The sequence below is a fragment of the Mauremys mutica genome, chromosome 1, assembly GCF_020497125.1.
Source record: "Mauremys mutica isolate MM-2020 ecotype Southern chromosome 1, ASM2049712v1, whole genome shotgun sequence".
NCBI lineage: Eukaryota > Metazoa > Chordata > Testudines > Geoemydidae > Mauremys > Mauremys mutica.
The window spans coordinates 101,599,091-101,616,382 of record NC_059072.1 but is presented as its reverse complement, the minus strand read 5'-3'; the positions used below and the strand labels follow the sequence as shown (position 1 = coordinate 101,616,382).

At 45.0% G+C, this 17,292-nt stretch overlaps 1 protein-coding gene across 1 annotated transcript in view; it reads right to left on the bottom strand.

Annotated features, from left to right (window-relative positions):
• The window catches only part of PAH (phenylalanine hydroxylase), a 58,315-nt gene that overhangs the window by 16,205 nt on the left and 24,818 nt on the right, over positions 1–17,292 (bottom strand). The window contains exons 4-7 of the mRNA XM_044988006.1: positions 8,127–8,215; positions 5,925–5,992; positions 2,680–2,876; positions 2,160–2,295 (exon numbers count right to left, since the gene is read on the bottom strand). Coding sequence (XP_044843941.1) covers positions 2,160–2,295; positions 2,680–2,876; positions 5,925–5,992; positions 8,127–8,215 — 490 coding nt within the window. The remainder of the gene's footprint in view (positions 1–2,159; positions 2,296–2,679; positions 2,877–5,924; positions 5,993–8,126; positions 8,216–17,292) is intronic.

Below are 17,292 nucleotides of genomic sequence, written 5' to 3'. Positions count from 1 at the left end.
AGTAAAGAAATAAGGGGGAAAGGAGAAATGGAAAAAAGAACAGATTATTTTTAAAGAAAAAGAGAAAGAGGAGAAAGAAAATAAACACAAGGTAGAGTTAACAAGATCAAAGGAAAAAATTGAGAGCGAGAGAATTAAGGATGAAGATGAAAGGAGGAGAGAAAGGCATAAAGGAATGTAAATGTGGCAAAGAATAAGAGATCTATGACAGCCAGTTAGTGAAGCTGCTCAGTTCAAGAAGGGCTAGCAGAGGAAGGGGCAGCTTGCAGAGACAGCAACACTCTCTCGGTAAGGAGACAAGAAATCCCTTTTAAAATGTTCAGCTGAGAGCAACAATATAAGGGGGATACCTCAGTACGGCACAGTGTAGTGCTTTACCATGAGGATGGGTATATTATTAATAGGGCCCTACCAAATTCGTGGCCATGAAAAATATGTCATGGGCCATGAAATCTGGTCTTTTGTGTGCTTTTACCCTATACTATACAGATTTCACAGGGGAGACCAGCGTTTCTTAAATTGGGGGTCTTGACCCAAAGGGAGTTGCAGAGGTCATGGTTTTGCCACCATTACTTCTGCACTGCCTTCAGAGCTGGGTGGCCGGAGAGCAGCAGCTGTTGGCCAGGTGCCCAGCTCTGAAGGCAGTGCCGCCGCCAGCAGCAGCACAGAAGTAAGGGTATCAATACTCAGTGGTGAGCTGGAGCCAGTTCGCACCGGTTCGCAGGAACCGGTTGTTAAATTTAGAAGGCCTTTTAGAACTGGTTGTTCCGGGACAACCGGTTCTATAAGGGCTTTATTTAATAAAAGCTCCGGCACTCCTCCCCAGCCCCAGCTCACGTCCCCCTCCTCCCTTGAACGCTCCGCCCCCCTTCTCCTCCCCCTCCCCCTCCCCCTCCCCTGCTTCCCATGAGTCAGATGTTCGCGGGAAGCCTGAAACAAGCAGCAGGCAGGCAGGCAGGTAGGTAAGCTGGGGTGTGGGGGGAGGGGAGGTGCGGCCAGCTCAGCAGCTCCCTCCAGCCCAGCTCCTGGTCCCAGCCGAGCGGCTCCCTCCAGCCTAGCACCACCTGTCGAGCGCCCCCAGCCCCAGCCAAGTGCCCATGACTCTGGCTCCCTGGCTCCCGCCGGCCCGGCTTCCAGTCCCACCCCAGTGCCCCTAACCCTGTCCTGTCCTGGCCCCAGCCGAGCGCCCCCAGCTTCGGCCCTGCGGCTCTGGCCCGGCCCCTGCGATGCTGGTGATGGTCCAGGCCCCGTGGCTCCGGCCTGGCCTGGCTCCGGCCCCACGGCGCTGGTTCTGGTGCTGGTCCCGGCCCCGTGGCTCCGGCCCAGCCCAGCTCCGGCCCCGGCCCTGCGGCGCCGGTGCTGGTGCTGGTCCCAGCCGAGCGGCTCCAGGCAGCGCAGTAAGGGGGCAGGAAGCAGGGAGGGGGTGTTGGAAGAGGGCAGGAGAGTTTGGGGAGTCGTGGGGGGGTGGATTAGTGTCAGGGCAGTCAGAGGGCAGGGAACAGTGGGTTGAATGGGGATAAGGGTCCTGGGGGTGCAGTCAGGAAGAAGCAGGGGTTGGATGGGGTGGCGGGGGGCAGTCAGGGACAGGGATTCCAGGGGCGGTCAGGGGACAGGGAGAAGGGGTGGTTGGATGGGGCAGGGGTCCCGGGGGGGCATCAGGAATGAAAGGAGGGGTTGGATGGGGCAGCAAGGGGCAGTCAGAGGACAGGGAAGGGGGGGTGAATGGGGCAGGAGTCCCAGGGGGGCATCAAGGAACGTGGGGGGTTGGATGGGGCAGGAGTCCCGGGGTGGGGGGTGGCCATGACCCCCTCGTGGGGTGAGGAGGAGGGAACCTGTTGTTAATATTTTGGCAGCTCACCACTGGCAGTACCATAACCCTCCCTACTATAACCCTGCAACCTCCCCACAACGCCTTTCAGGGCCAGGCCCCCTGCAATTACAACACTGTGGAATTTCAGATTTAAATAGCTGGAACCATGAAATTTTTGTTTTTTTAAATCCCATGAGCGCGAAATGGACGAAAATGGACTGTGAACTTGGTAGAGCCCTAATTATTATTAACAATAGTATTAACTGCAGTTATTATTTACTAACCCAACTGCATAGTTAACCTCTGCAGCTTATGCAGCCCTGTCTACCTTCAGTGCCAAAGTACTTACGGTTCTGGTGTGTACATTGGTTGAGATCCATGGCGGATGTACTGTGTAGAGTGAAACACTCTGAATGCCAAACCAGCCAGGAAATCCCGAGAAGACAGCAGGCCAGCGACAGGGCGTAAGCGGAATCCAGTGCAAGCTTTAGGGAGAAAAAGGTTCCATTTTAAAAAGTCTATTGGGCTTGATTTATGCCTCTCCTTTGGGTCCTGGGAACTGGACAGAACTTTGCATCAGTTTTCTCCCTTAATTATAAGCTTGGGTACCAAATAGTGGAGAACTCCCTCTCTGCCTAAGGTACTTACATGGCCACCATCACCACAGTATCTCTGCACGACCACAGTCTCTGCACCTCACCTCTGCACCTCACCTCACTGAGGCAGAGAGTAACTAAGTGACTTTCCTAAGGTCACACAAAGTCTGTGGCAGAGCAGGAAATTTCACCTAGGGCTCTCAAGTCTCAGGCTAACACCCTAACGGCTGGACCATCCTTCTTCTCTATTGGGCTATTTTAACACAAACTTACTTTGCAAGAATTTTGAAACGTCTTCAAGTTGTGGAATATTATCCTCCTGGTAGCCACAGTATTTTTCCAGTAGCGGGAACACGTGGTTGTGTTCATAGCAAGCATGAGTTGGATAGAGAGTCTTCAGCTCCCTGAAGACTGTGCCCCACGTTTTCTTTTCTTCCTCTGTGTAAGTCACTTTAGGAATAGGCTGCTCGCTGCAAAGCAAAGAGCATTTTTAATCCACAGTGAAATAGATACACCTTAAACCAGCAATATAAAGAAGTGGCTTGTGTCACTGGCATCTGTGCTTGTACTCCCACCCAGAGCTGGACAGGAGATGGTGCAGGTGACAAAAATCCCTCTTCTCATATACAGCAAGAGAGAAAACAATGTGATGCACAAGGGGCCTGGTCTGCCTCTCACTCGCATTTGTGTACATCTGGAATAACTCTACTGAATTCAGATGAGCTACGCTGTCATGTAGATTGTACACTCTTAAGGGCAGAGGCTGTCTCTTCCCCTGTATTTGTTCACTGCCTGGCACAACGGGGCCCTGATCTCAGTTGCAGACTCTTGGTTCTACTGTCGCAAAAATAAACCATGTTTATTTTGCTGATGATGATGATCTGCTAGTAAAATGCACTGGCTGCTGAATTTCATTGATTTTCCTTTCTTGATGTGCAGAAGGTTGCTGCATTTCACGCCTATTGATTTGTTTTGACGTTCCTACTGTGGATGGGAAAACATCAGTTCTGAAGATGCACAGCTCTTACTGGTTTAAGTATTGTGGAGATGCTCCTAATTATCACTAAATGCAGATTTTGGTAAATTTGATTTTTTTAAAAATTAATAACCCCGGGTCAATTTCCCCCTCAATCATGTGTTCATGCAGCTCATGCTGATGTTAACAAGAGGTAGGCACCATGAACCATGACTTTGGCCCTGCATTCCCTATTCCCTTGGAATTAATCGGAGGGAGGAAGATTCCTTAGCAATAAAGAAAAGGGCCATAGGTGAATCCCCAGCTTTTAAAAATCAAAGGGTTTTAAGCAACTTAATAGGGTTAGCAGCACTCCTGGAATAATGCTCGGGCTTTCCAAGCCCAGAGATTCATTGTTAAACTCCAATGATACCCCACCGCCTCCCACTCTCTCATTTTAACTTCGGCCTGGGGGCAGCTCCCCAGTAACTCCGTAATTTTCTGCCTGCGTGCATCAGTCCTCCTTGATCTATGGAGCTTTAAACATGCTCCTGAGTTATTAAGATTGCTGGGGGACCACTGCTGTTCCTATAGCACTCACTGGTCCTAATTAATCTTTGGGCCACTTTCACAGGGCTGGAGAAGGAAGCCGAAGCTTAGCGCACTTTCAAATATCAATCAAAAGGTCCCAGAGATCAAGAGGGCAGGGACGAGGGAAGGGGGCGAGAGAAAAGGGAGCCAAAAGCAAGGGAGAGAGAAGGCAGGGAAGGAGGAATTCATGCTGGGGAAGGATAAGAGTAAAATGAAAAAAGAAAAAGGAGAGAAGAGAGTCAAACAAGCAGCAGATATGGGCAGAAAAGCCGTGCAAGGGGAAAGCGACGGGCGGGGGAAGAGATCAAAGGAAAAGAGGACAAGAGAGTGTGAATCTGCTCATTACATGGCTGTCCCCCTTCTTGTAGCTGATTTTTAGAGGTAATGGCACCTGAATTTCATAGTTACCCTTCAAAGGCCCAACTTTCCCATCACCCCCAACAAGCTCCAAGTTCACCGGGGATCCTCGTCTGCCTGGATCTGCCCCTCTTTACACAGATGGGAACTGAGCTGCCTCCATAGCAGTTTCTCACCCCTCTGCAGAACCTGCAACAGGGCATCTCTGCAGGGCTCAGGGTCTGAGGGTGTGGCTACTGGGTGGCTGGATGGATGGCCCAGGGTGGCGCCAGAGGGTTCTACACGGTACCCCTTCCTCTTTGTGAAGAATCCAAAAAAGCCAAATTTCTTTGCCATCTTGTCACTGTTCTATTATTCTATTATTTAAAAGCATGGCGCTTATGAACGCCGAATAGAATACGAAGTAAACACATAAAATCCCAGTCTGGTCTATCTCCCGATATGGACAATTTAGTAATACTGTGAGGGGCGGGGGTGTCTCATCCTCCTAACTTGTTTCTGGTTTGGTAATGGTTATTCTTGATACTTGTTCTATTATTTTTGTATAAAGTTTGGTTGAAGTCTGCAAAGTGAGGGACAAATTCTGCTCTCAGTTACAAAGGCTACAATTCTACGTACTCCTGTAAGTGAGGATGCACCTCTGTAACTAAGATCAGAACCTGGCCATAGAGGCTTACCCAAACTTTCTAGCCAGCAAGCAGGTTCCGCTCTGATTTCTTCGACTCCTTTCAAGCAATTAAACAGTCAGGTTGGATCTTTTGCCTTGTAACTTAGATTGTAAGCTCTTTGGGGCAGGCACTGTCTTTCTGTTCTGTGCTTGTACAACAGCCTGCACCATGGGGCCTTAAGTAAAATTAATCAAATAATAATAATGGTTTAAAAATCATGAAAGACATGATCTGATCCTTTGATGTCAAAGAGAGACTTACCATTGACTGCAAGGATTGGGCCCGTTAGGTATACTATAAAAGCGTGAATGACTTTGGGGGAGAGTTTTAGTTCCTATTGTCATTCAGATTTGACCGTGAACAGAAAAAGAAATAAAAAGCAGAAAACAAAACGAAGTCCATCCTAGAGAAGAGGATCTGCTCCATTCGTTTATTTTGCTTGTGAAACGAGAACCTAAATTGCTCAATGCAGCTGGATCAGACATGATAAAAGTAGAGTAATAAGCACTGGATTAACAAGAGGACCATACGTTATTCATTATTTTAATAGTGTGTGCAGCTCCTTTAATGTAAATTATATACACTCTCCCCCTCTCCACTGTTTAATATGGAGAATACCAAAAGCTGCATTATTCAGTGCTCAGGTCTTTGTAGTAGCATGTGATACTGTTGTACAATTAGACAACAAAGCTTGGTGCTGGAGTGTGGTGGGGGGGACATGTCCTCATTTGAATGTCCGCCTTGAGCAATTTACTTTTGTTTTGCGGTAATTTTGGATAAATGCATTTACAGGAAGATTTAAACACACGCCAAGAAAGAAGGGGCCAACAGCAAAAAGGAAATCCCTGACAAGAATTTGTTGTTGCCGTGATGAAAGGGCAGTGACAGGTTGGGAAGCATTCACTTGTGTGACCGGTGTCTCTCCTGTCCGTGTGGTGCACACTTACTGTCTGTAGTTGTAGGCGATGTCAGCAAACTCCTTTCTGCGGGCCCGGTAAACAGGATCTTTGAAACCCTAGGAGGAAACAATTAAAATGTACTCCTCCCACTTAGTGGGAACAATGCAGGGCTCAGGCCTTAATCCTGCTCCCCCTGAAGACACTGAGAGCTTTGACACTGAATTCAGAGGGAGCAGGAAAGTGATCTTAGGCTAAAATTGAGATCCCAGCCCGTAGTGTGGACACCAAGCGCACAAGAGCAAGCAGGGAAGACCGCTTCTTCCCAGGCTGAATGACTGCTTTGCTGAAAGTGCATGCAGGCTGTTCACATCCTCCCACCAGAGGGTGTGGGGGAGAGAGACAAGAGGATCCATATAGCAGCCATTTCCCAGCCTTACTCATGTCCTGCCCCCTCCCGTTCTCCGCACGCTGCCAAGCGGGGGCTCACAAAGAGTAGAGCTTCACTCATTACCACACTTGGGGTGTGCACCCCGGTGCATGGCTCCCCCACACATTCAAGCTAAAAATCTCACCTCTTATACACTTATTTCTCACAAGGTTCACCTAGCCAGTGAGGATTAGACCTCACCTGAAGATGAGCTCTGCGGGAGCTCAAAAACTTGTCTCTCCCACCAACAGAAGTGGGTTGAATAAAGGGGATTCCCTCACTCCCTCATCTCTCTCATATCCTGGGACTGACACAGCTACAATGCTGCATACTCCCGTCCTTTCTCTGTCTTGTCTATTTAGACTGTGAGTTCTTCAGGGCAGGGACTGTCTCGCACTAGATGTATGTACAGTGCTTAGCACAATGGGACCCCTGTTTCAGTTGAGACCTCTAACTACTACTCCAATATACAAATAATAATGGTAATTTGGTTAACCTCAGCACAGTACAAGCTTAAACTGGATCTGGGGACAACTGGTATCCAACATAGTTGTATTAGATCAAAGTATTATACACAAAAAGGGGTCAGGTGATTTGAAAAGTTATATGTTATAGAATAGAATGGTATCATAGAACATTTATCCTATTTTAGCTCCCACGTCTACCTAAACGATAGCGACTTAGTGACTCCTAGTTTTTCCTCCTTGCTGCCTCCTAAATTCTACTATCCTTTCTTTCTATACCATATGCCTGGTTGTGCTTTGATTTTATGAGAACATAGAGGAAACTGATCACTAACTAATGAGTTCTACCAGCTAGAACTGAGCTGCTTCATTCATTTCAATACCTGAGTTTTATTTCTTTTTTTTTGCCTTCAAGAACAACATCATTTTATGCCATGCTTGTATGCCAGTGCAACAAATGAGAAGGCTATTGATTCAGTTTGCTGAAGTAATTGTATCTTCTTTCATTCTGTTTTTCATATGACCGCACTGAATATCATGAATCATTGTACATGATACACAACGCACTTTGAATTAAGCAATAGGTAGTGAATGACTAATCACTCCATCTCAATTAAACTAATAGCAGCAATTTTTGCTACACTGCGTGTAATTTATTTATAATCAGCCTGTCTCAATTAAACTAATAGCAGCAATTTCTGTTGTGCTGCATGTAACTCGGTGTGTTTTGACATGAAAATAAGTTGTTGTTTGGGAGGGGGTGGGGATGGAAAGTATTTTTGCATCAAGAAAAGTCTTTAAAACACTTAAGGATTCATGTGCTCACTAGCACAAACAAATGCACTTTCATTATTTAAATTGCAAGCCCCTTGCAGCAGGGACCACTTCTTTTATTGGGGCTTGCATCATAAATGCCATATTGGCATTCAACAAATAATATGTAGGTGTCAACCAACTATATGTTCATTATAAAAGGGGAAAAAAGCTCTTAACATCCCCATGCTGGAATATGGTGATTGTCAACTTTCTGTGGCCAAAAAATTGTTCATCGAGACACCTCATCCCAGAATCCTTTGCATATGTGTAGTTGGGAGAAAGTGAGTGTGCCTGTGATGACTGTGTGCTCTGGAGATCCCCAGCTGCCATAATGCTTGGGGCTGCTGGCATTTGCATAAGTTAGAGCAGCCTCCAGACTGATCTAATTTATGTCAGAGACTGGCTCTCAAACAACCGTAATTATGGGAACTGCCTTTGTGCCTCCCTGGACCACTAGAGTTACCCTGGTATAAAACATGTGTACATGAGAATCCCAATTGCTATAAAGTTGTTCTTTGTTTAAAGGTAGGACTTGTTTCTTACAGGGTGGTCTGCATCCAGTTCAGCTCCATAGCTTAGGATCTGATTGGCAAATCTGTCAAGGTCCTGGATAGTTCTCGGGAACCATGGTACTACAAAAAAGAAAAGAAAATACAAATTAGCCTCTTTTCATTTTAGCTTATCTTGGGGTCTCATCTAACTCTTACATTTCTTTGATCTAAATATAAAGTAGGATAAACACCAGGCTAGATTCACTGGTACTTTTCGGAAGTGTTGCACTGCACCAGTGATGCAATGCAACAGTAAACCCAGCTTCATGAGCCAGTTAAGTTGGGTTTATGGCTGTTTTGCATTGTTGGAGCAATGCAAAGCAGCTGGAGTAAATCCAGCTCCTGACATTACGTTTGCTTGTGATGGTTATTATTTATTGCTTGATTGTTGATATTTCTTGAATTATCAGAACATAGGAATTACCAGACTGGATCAGACTCAAGTTCCATCTAGTCTAGTATTCTGTCTCTGACAGTAGCCAGAATCAGCCGCTTCAGGGGAAGGGGCAAGAAACCCTGCAGCAGGTTGAAATAATCAGCTCCATGAAAGGCTCATCCAATTCCTAATCTCTGCCACTTTGCCTGGCTTAAGACGTGAAGCAGTATACAAATTAAACAGCACTCTGATGCATCCGATTAGTGTTGTATCAATTAGCGGACATCGCGATAATGCATAAGGAGCCATTTCCAACAGCAGGAACAGGTCTGATTGTCCATTGCCCCGGGACTCACATATGCATTTGCATCAGCGCACAGTAGGTGTGAAAAGCTACCAACGCTGATTTCAGAGTCTTTTGCACCCAGCTCGTACTCACACTGCATGAGTGTGAGAACTACATGAGGTGCAGGGCAATAGAGAATCAGGCTCCATTTCTTTTTATTTGCATCAGTGAGGGAAAAATGGCACCCAAATCTCTTGAGAGCAATTACTATAATAGGAGAGGGGTCATTACAGCTCTTGTGGTGACAACAGCACTGCTCTCATCTTGGATGTCACATGGGGTTCACACTCTGCATTCATGCGCCTTACTGTCTTCACGTAGGGTACAAGTCACTGCCATTGATATCAATGGGGGTCACTCATCCCAGAGGGCCCCGGAGTTTAAAGCCCAAGTGCTCTCAGTGTTCTCTCTTCCAGCTGAACTGCACCGTGACTTATATGAATTTAGCCTCTTTCTTGCATAAAGCTGCACCATTCCTCCAGCGAGTGCCTTGAAACGCTTCCCATGCCCTGCTTTCTGCCCTAACGAGGACACTGCTGCTGAGTGAATCAATTTTATTTTGTTTAACATTTTGGTATTTAGTTAATCTCAGCTGCCCGAAAAGTTCTGCACCACCAGCTCTGGAAAGAGAAGTCCTGTATAAATCCTCCAGGGTGCACAGCCAGCTGCAGTGCAATCCCTCCCACAGTGCCCCGCTTATGTTCCCCAAAAATGAGCCGCACAGACCACCTAAGGGATGAGAGGATCATTCCATCTCCAGGCCTATTCAGCCCGTGGTCTCTCTGCTGAACAATAAAGAAGGCATTTATGTGGACACTTGCACATCAGAATTGGAGTCAGACCACTAGCTCATTTCACATAGGCCCCAAAAAAGCAGTCTGCATTTATGACTACTGGGTGGCATGCTTCCGTGACATGTCCATCTGTGCCAGGGCAGTGTTATGCACACTAATGTGAGAGTTGTGCTACTGTCTTTGTGCTTTTAGAATTCCTGCCGCAAACAGTTTCTAAACATCAAAACAGACTCTTTTTAGTGCAGCATTTTTTTTTCCTTTAATGAAAGTGAATGTGGCTTTGTATTGCAGAAAGAAACGTTCTTTGGAGCCCCATGATACTAACTTTAATCAAACCTAAGAAGTTAGTCACTAGATGGCAGCAGAAGTAGCATCAAAATCTTTCATGACTGGATAGATTTATTTTTTATCCATAGCTCCACTGTTTCTTTAGAAATATTCAACTAGTTTCTGTCAGTAATCTCCACCTCCTCAGATTAAGTAAGCAAATGGGACTTGGTTATGAAATATTGTTTTTACTTGATACAAAAGTCACTGTCAGCCTACACACTAAAAGAAGGCAAACCTCATACAAGAACCCTGGAGGATGCCATCATCTTCTACATCTATTGCCTAGGCAACTAAGCTAGTGGCTTTATGGTCAGGAAACTTGGGTTCTGGTCCCAGCTCTGTCAGTGACCTTTCATGTGAATCACATTGCCATGCCTCAGTTTCCCCATCTGTAAAATGGGGGTGACAACACTCTGTAAAGCGCTTTGAGATTTTGGGAGAGAAAAGTGCTACCGTGAAGCTACATGTACATTATTAATTATTGCCACAACATATTGCCATTCCCAGGGAAGCTCTAAAACCCATCAGATCTGAACACAGCAGAAGGCCCACTAGGGACTGTGAAGCCTGCTATGCCCTGTGATGGATTTCAGCATGTGCTGAGAGGATGGTCTGTAAGGGATTTTGAAGAGGAAGAGGTATTCCTCTGAACTAGAAAGGTTTGGGTTCAAATAATTTCTGTTCCAAATGTGGCTGAATTAGACAAAAAATAATATCCAATAAACTTTTATTACCAAAGTGTTTGACAAATGGGTGATTTACAAACCGTGGGGCAGATTTGTTCCTTGGCTGGCACCAATGTAGGGACAGAAGGGAGGTGGTTTGTTTCTCCCTTATTTGAGCAGCTGGGGTGGCCAGTGTGGAGCATTGTGAAGATTAGAGCAGCCCTCAGGGCTCCCCAAACTTGTACCCTTGCATCAGTGGCCCCAGAATCACCAGGACACAAGTCCACCCTAGTCACACCACCTTCCACTACTCCCCTCCCTCCTCTGGCCTAACTTCACCTCACCTCCTGTTATCCCTCCCCCCCACCCCCACCCCCACCCCCACCATCCCACCTCAGAACACCCTCTGAGCCTGGGGCTCATGTGGATTCAGCTCAGAGATGGTGGAGTGGCTCTGTAGCAGGGGAAATCCCTAATGAGGGAGGCTTTATACCTGCCGTATGGTCCATTGGCACCGACCTCACTGGTACAAAGGGGCCGCAGCAGAAGGCTGAACAGGGCCCTATGAATCTTCTGTCGAGAGCTTAGTGTTCTCAGCATCCAAGTCAATGGGAATTGAGGGTGCTGAGCACAGCATGGGATTTAGCCCCTTTGCCCTATACATACAGTAGGAATCAGAGCAATTAGTGATGGGAGAGAGCTGCTGGGTGATATTGTCTGGCAATGCAGTTCAGAAAGACCTTCCCCAACAATGCTAGCAACAGTTTAAAAATATCAAATCAAATTAGGTTCTCAATGGATTTGTCAAATATTTTGTTTGCTGACATGTTTTCGTGGGGTCTAGTTAACCAGACATGCTGGCTGTCTGCACTGCGGTTAATGAATTGCCAGAGCAAGCTGTTGCAACAGGGAGCCTCTGTGAAGACTTCAAGAGAGAACATGGGCTGATCAGTAATAAATATTGATTTGTCTGTAAGTGAAAAAGCAGCATTTATAGGCATGTACTGGACACCCAAGTGGTGACCAAATTAACATGGGGTCAAATGCTTAATAGGATGCTAATAAGCTATTTATATGTGGGGCAACAAAACGGAAGCAGTTAGGAGTTTCTGCAGAGCTCCTACATTCTGACCATTGTGAGGAGGGTCAAAGCCAGGTCTATTAAATTTATAGCTGTTCGAGGCACAGGTTTAGACCTTTTTAAACAGATCCAAATGCTTTGGCCTGCCTCAGGGTTTAGCAAACAAGGCTCTTACAGAACCTCAGCCTCCAGCCGGTCTCAGAAATGCAATAAATTGTCTCTGTTTCCCGCCACTGAAATAGACTAATATTTAATTCTTTTATTCCTCGGCTCCTAGGGGTCTGCAAATACTCAACTTGTTTCCCAAAAGAGTCATGAAGAGATGCACTGTGTTTTCGCAACAAATAACTCTAATTCCACAAAAGGCATTTGACCAGATGAAACACTTCAGCACATCACTCATGTGAAGAGCTAAAGTTACCTTCAGAATGATGACATTTTGCTAGCATTTGCTAAGCTACAGTTATATTATTGATCTAAATCTTTTATTCATTGCTCGAATAGGGGAAATATAATATCTTTTGTCCTACAATTAAGAGCGCTTGGGGGGAAAAAAAAGAGTAAAAATGATAACTGAGACCAAATGAAAAATCATCAGTACACTAAAGCCCCAGACCAGTAAAGCACTCAAAACATGCTTCAAGTTAAGCACAGGGTTCATAGATTTTAAGGCCAGAAGGGACCATTGTAACCATCTAGTCTGACCTCTGGCATAGCACAGACCATAGAATTTCACTCAGTGATTCATGCATCAATCCCAATAACGTGTGGTTGAACTAGAACTTACTTTTTTAGGAATATATCCAGCCTTGATGTAAAGATTTCAAGTGATGGTCAATCCACTACACATTCCAACTGATAATCACCCTCACTGTTCAAAGTGTGAGCTTATTTCTAGTTTGAATTCACCTAGTTTCAACTTCCATCCATTCAATCTTGTTATGCCTTCGTCTGCTAGATTAAAGACCCCTCTAAAGATCCAAGGTCTTCTTCCTGTACTTACAGACTATGATCAATTCACCTCTTGGCCTTTTCTTCAATATGCTCTTATGTCTACACTCCAGCCACTGGATGCTTCCTACATTGACAGAAGGAGTTTTTAAATTCAGTCCAATATAATAAATCCACCTCTCTGAGAGGCAGTAGTTAGGCTGACACAAGAATCCTTCCATCAACCTAGCCATGTCTATACAGTGAGTTAGGTTGACCTAATTACGGTACTCAGGGCACGAAATTTTTCACAGCCCTGAGTGATGTAGCTAAATTTATCTAATTTTTAAGTGTAGACCTGACCTAAATAGATAGAGTACTCACTGTATAGCATGTTTTCCAATCCTTACATCATTCTTGTGGTTCTTCCTTCTCTTCATTGCTCAGGTGCTTTGCTGGACCAGGTCCTAGCGACACTCAACAAACGTCAGGCAAAATGAACAAAAACTATTTAAGCACAAGCCAAAAAAAGCCCAGACTGTCACAATTAGATCACTTGAGGAAAGATAATTTTACTAGCTTAGATGGCATATTGGTCCCCAAGAAGCAAAATAGGGAAATATAACAAAACCCCCTTTGCTACCCCTGTGGCCCTGCACTGGATTCATGTAAAGTGCACAGATGAACTGAACCCATAATCCTTAGCAAAGAAAAATCAAATCCCATCTATAGATGGTGGATAAGGAATTGGTACTATTGCCCTAGCTTAAGTAAGTTGCTTCTTTCTTGACACAGATGTGTCTCACAAGGAGAATATTTTCCTTGGCAATGAAAAAGGCCTGTGTCCACGTACAACATAGGGGAGGTTGGCTTGCTAGTGTGTTTGTCTGTGTGGGGTGATATATTGTTTAGTTTTATATTTTTTAAAAAACGAACATCAGTAGATTCTGATGTTAAGATTCCAATGTTAAGATTTATCAGTGATGATTTTAAAGGGCAAGTCAATGTAGACATTGTCATGGCAATGCTAGTTATTTATTAACACTGTCATATTTGTTTAAGGGACAAATTCAACCATTATGTCTTCAGCTTGGTCTCTCATTTCACTCTGAACCTGTGTATGTTTTGCTCCCTAAGCAGCCTTAGTCCGTAGGTGCTGGAACTAGGGGTGCTGCCACACCCCCTGGCTTGAAGTGGTTTCCATCAGATACAGGGTTTACAGTTTGATACAATGGCTCTCAGCACCCCCACTATACAAATTGTTCCAGCACCCCTGCCTTAGTCTGACTTTTAGAGCACAACCCTTCTGAGATTTAAGCTCATGGTGGGCCCTTCCACTAATGGCAACTATTGAAACTGAAAAGGGAATCAAGGACAGAAGAAATAAAAATAAAATGATTCATTTGATCTTTTCTCTCTCTGATGATAAATTGCTTCCACTAACAAACAAAAACAGTCATTCCTTCAATGAGAAGGGATCCAATTAATCTCTGCTGCTCTCAAGTCAATAGAGATTAACCTGGCTCAAGAAGACCTTTTGATGAACATGGAAACACTAAGTGAAATCCTAGCCCTGATTAAATCAATAGGATTTTTGCCATTGACTTCAATGGAACCATGATTTCTCCTGTGGTCTTTTTGTTGTTGACATTTTGAGCTCTACCCTGTGCTCGAATCAGTGCCTACAAAACCTTTAATCACTGCTGCTCAGCAAAGACTTGCCAGGGTCTGTAGCTTTCTTCTGAAAATATAATACCAAAAGAGGACGCATGACAAAGAGAGAACATCTGTGATAGTAGGTGTAGCTGAGGCCTGGCCTGGAGTAATTAACTCCTGGAAGGAGGCCTCTTTTTTTGGAAGAGAAGATTAGGGAAGGAAATAATCATTAGGTTGAAAACAGAATGTTTGTGCTAAATAAAGTAAGTAAATAGGTCAGTAGGCTAAGAAGACAGAATGTCTGAGACAACTAAGATAAGAGGGAAAACACACACACAGGGACTGTTTACTATGAACTAGATAACAAGGGAAGTTAAGAATATAGAGAGGAGGCAAAGAGGAAGTCGATGGTGGTCAAAGTGTGGACAGCGCATGCTGCACAGAGATTGGTTCCTGCAAAGTAACCAAGCCGATCCAAAAATGTGTGCTGCTATGTATAGTAAATGCAATGAGATGTGTAGTGTATAGAAAGGGAGGAAGTTTCTGTGTAACTTTGGAGCTGTGATGTACCCTGTATCCGAGTCTGATCAGCTCAGCATAGCACTGCTGTGTGTCCAGTAAAGATACCCAAATGACAAAGGCGGGAGTCGAACTGAGTTCTTGGGAAGCTGAGTGAAAAGAGGTCTCAGAGGGAATCCCAACAGTAGTGCTCATAGCTCCCTGCCCAGGCATAACCCTTTCTCTCTTGTCACTTGAATGGAGGAAACTGACCTCAGAGAGTATTTGCTGGAGGTTTCTTTCCCCCAAATGTAATGTCATGGGTCAAGCACAAAGGAGATGGTAAAAGGATTACCAGGATTTATCTTGGGCAGATATTAACGCCCTTTTATGTTGTTTCAAGGAAGGAAGAGGAAGAACCAGACCAAAAGCATTTGAAGACAATCCTAGCTGAAATCCTATTAAAATCACACCTGGTATCTGAAGAGGTATTAGGTATTAATAAAGTGGGTGTCGTGGTTTCTTTACATGAATCTTCTGGGCCATGTCTTTACCCAGGCCCCAATCCTGTGAGGTGCTGAGCACTCTCAACTCTCACTGACTTCAATAAGAAGAACGGAGGGTACTCAGCACCTCCCAGAATCATGCCCTAGTTCCCTAAAAAGGCAAAACTACCCATCAACATTACTGGGAGTTTTGCCTGTGTGAGGATGGGTTGAGCCTGCTCCCCCTGAAATGGGTAGAGAAAACTCCCTGATTTCATGGGTTGGGAGAGGGGTGCGATTGGACCCAAAAGATTTGAGTGAGATTATGGGGGCAAGATTATGCCTATGAGGGGGAAGATTGTGCCTGACTCTTACGTAGGTGCACTGTGGAGGAGGAAGTGCACAAGAAGTCTTCCTCTCCCCTCCCCACTCATCATCCAACCGGCATAAGGGTCAGACACAGCTGCTGCCCCAGAGCTTGAAGAAGGATACAGCCTGCTCCCTCCATCCACCAAGGAGTGCACAGTGCTCCAGAAGGGGATGGAGAGAGATTGGAGGCTGATAAGCCTGTAGAGAAGGACCAGTGTGGAAGAGATGGGGGAATGATTTCCACTCTCTGAAGGGGTGCAGTAATAGATCTCTGCCAGGGAAATCAGAGAAGAAATCTACTTCCTTGAAGCAGAATTTCTTCCTCTACTTCCCTACAGGTTACATTGCTTCATACCAAGCGTAGTGCTGGACTGTGCCTCATTGGCCTTAGTCCTTAGTAAGAGCTGCAGGATTTGGTTTGTTATTAACCAAGATTTAGGGTGTTTTGGGGGTGGCAATGAGGGGTGTTGGTGTTAGCCATGACAATCAACACTTCATTCGTTATTTTGTTACTTGGTCCTTTATCAGCAACTTTTATGCATTAAACACAATTGAGAATATGATCACACTTTGCACAAAGGGTCCATTTAACAAAGAATTAATAAATGACCAGCAGATGTTTTAAGAACTGGTAAATCAATTGTTATAGAGTCCAACATTTCAACTGGTAGCTTATAAGCATCTGTCATAACTTCTACTGATGGATTTATAAACCAACCATAGCTCAAACTACTCATATCTGTAAGATGCTGATAATCATAACACCTCTTATGGTAGTTAACTCTTTATTTCTAAGTGGACCCTTACTATGAAGGGTGACCAAGAAGGGCTCTGCTGTGGATTCAAACAAACAATCTGCATTATCCTATTTCAATGTTAACAAATTGCCTGTCTTCACCTGACTGTTCCCCCGTAAGGGTGAGCAAGACACGGCAGCTTTGGAAAGTGATGCAAGTTCTTCATCAAGGGAGCATAAAGGGCATGCAGTCGCAAATGTCTCTAGGCCACTGTTCTAAAGCCCTCCTTAGTGACTTACAGGAGCCAGCCCTCCTTAGGAAGATGAAAGACAATCTTTCTCTAGATGGCATTCATTACCAAAAATGCACATTAAGGGCTCGATTCAATTAGGTGCTGAGTACTCTGGCATTGCTCCAGCAAAGCAGTTTAAAATGAATCATGTGCTTAACACATGAATAGTCCCATAGATTTCAATAGAATTACTCATGTACTTAAAGTTAGGTATATGCTTAAGTAACTTGCTGAATCTGGGCTTTAGGTAACTTGTTGGAGGTTGGCAAGACTAAAGTCATTGTGCATGTCAAGCAAAGACCATCATTTAAAAAAAAAAACAAGTTTGAATCTAGGTAATGTTTATCGAAATAGAGTAATATCCCTTTAAATACTTTTTGAGTTATCCAGTGGTGCTTGCTGTGTTCTAGAAGCCACTGGAAATCAATCACAGCCAGGGCCAGCTCCAGCTTTTTTGCCGCCCCAAGCGCCGATTGAGCTGCCACCGAAGGGCTGCCGAAGAGGAAGAGAGGAAGTGAAGGACCCGCTGCCGAATTGCCACCAAAGACACAGACGTGCCGTCCCAATAATGGACAGAGTGCCGCCCCTTTCTATTGGCC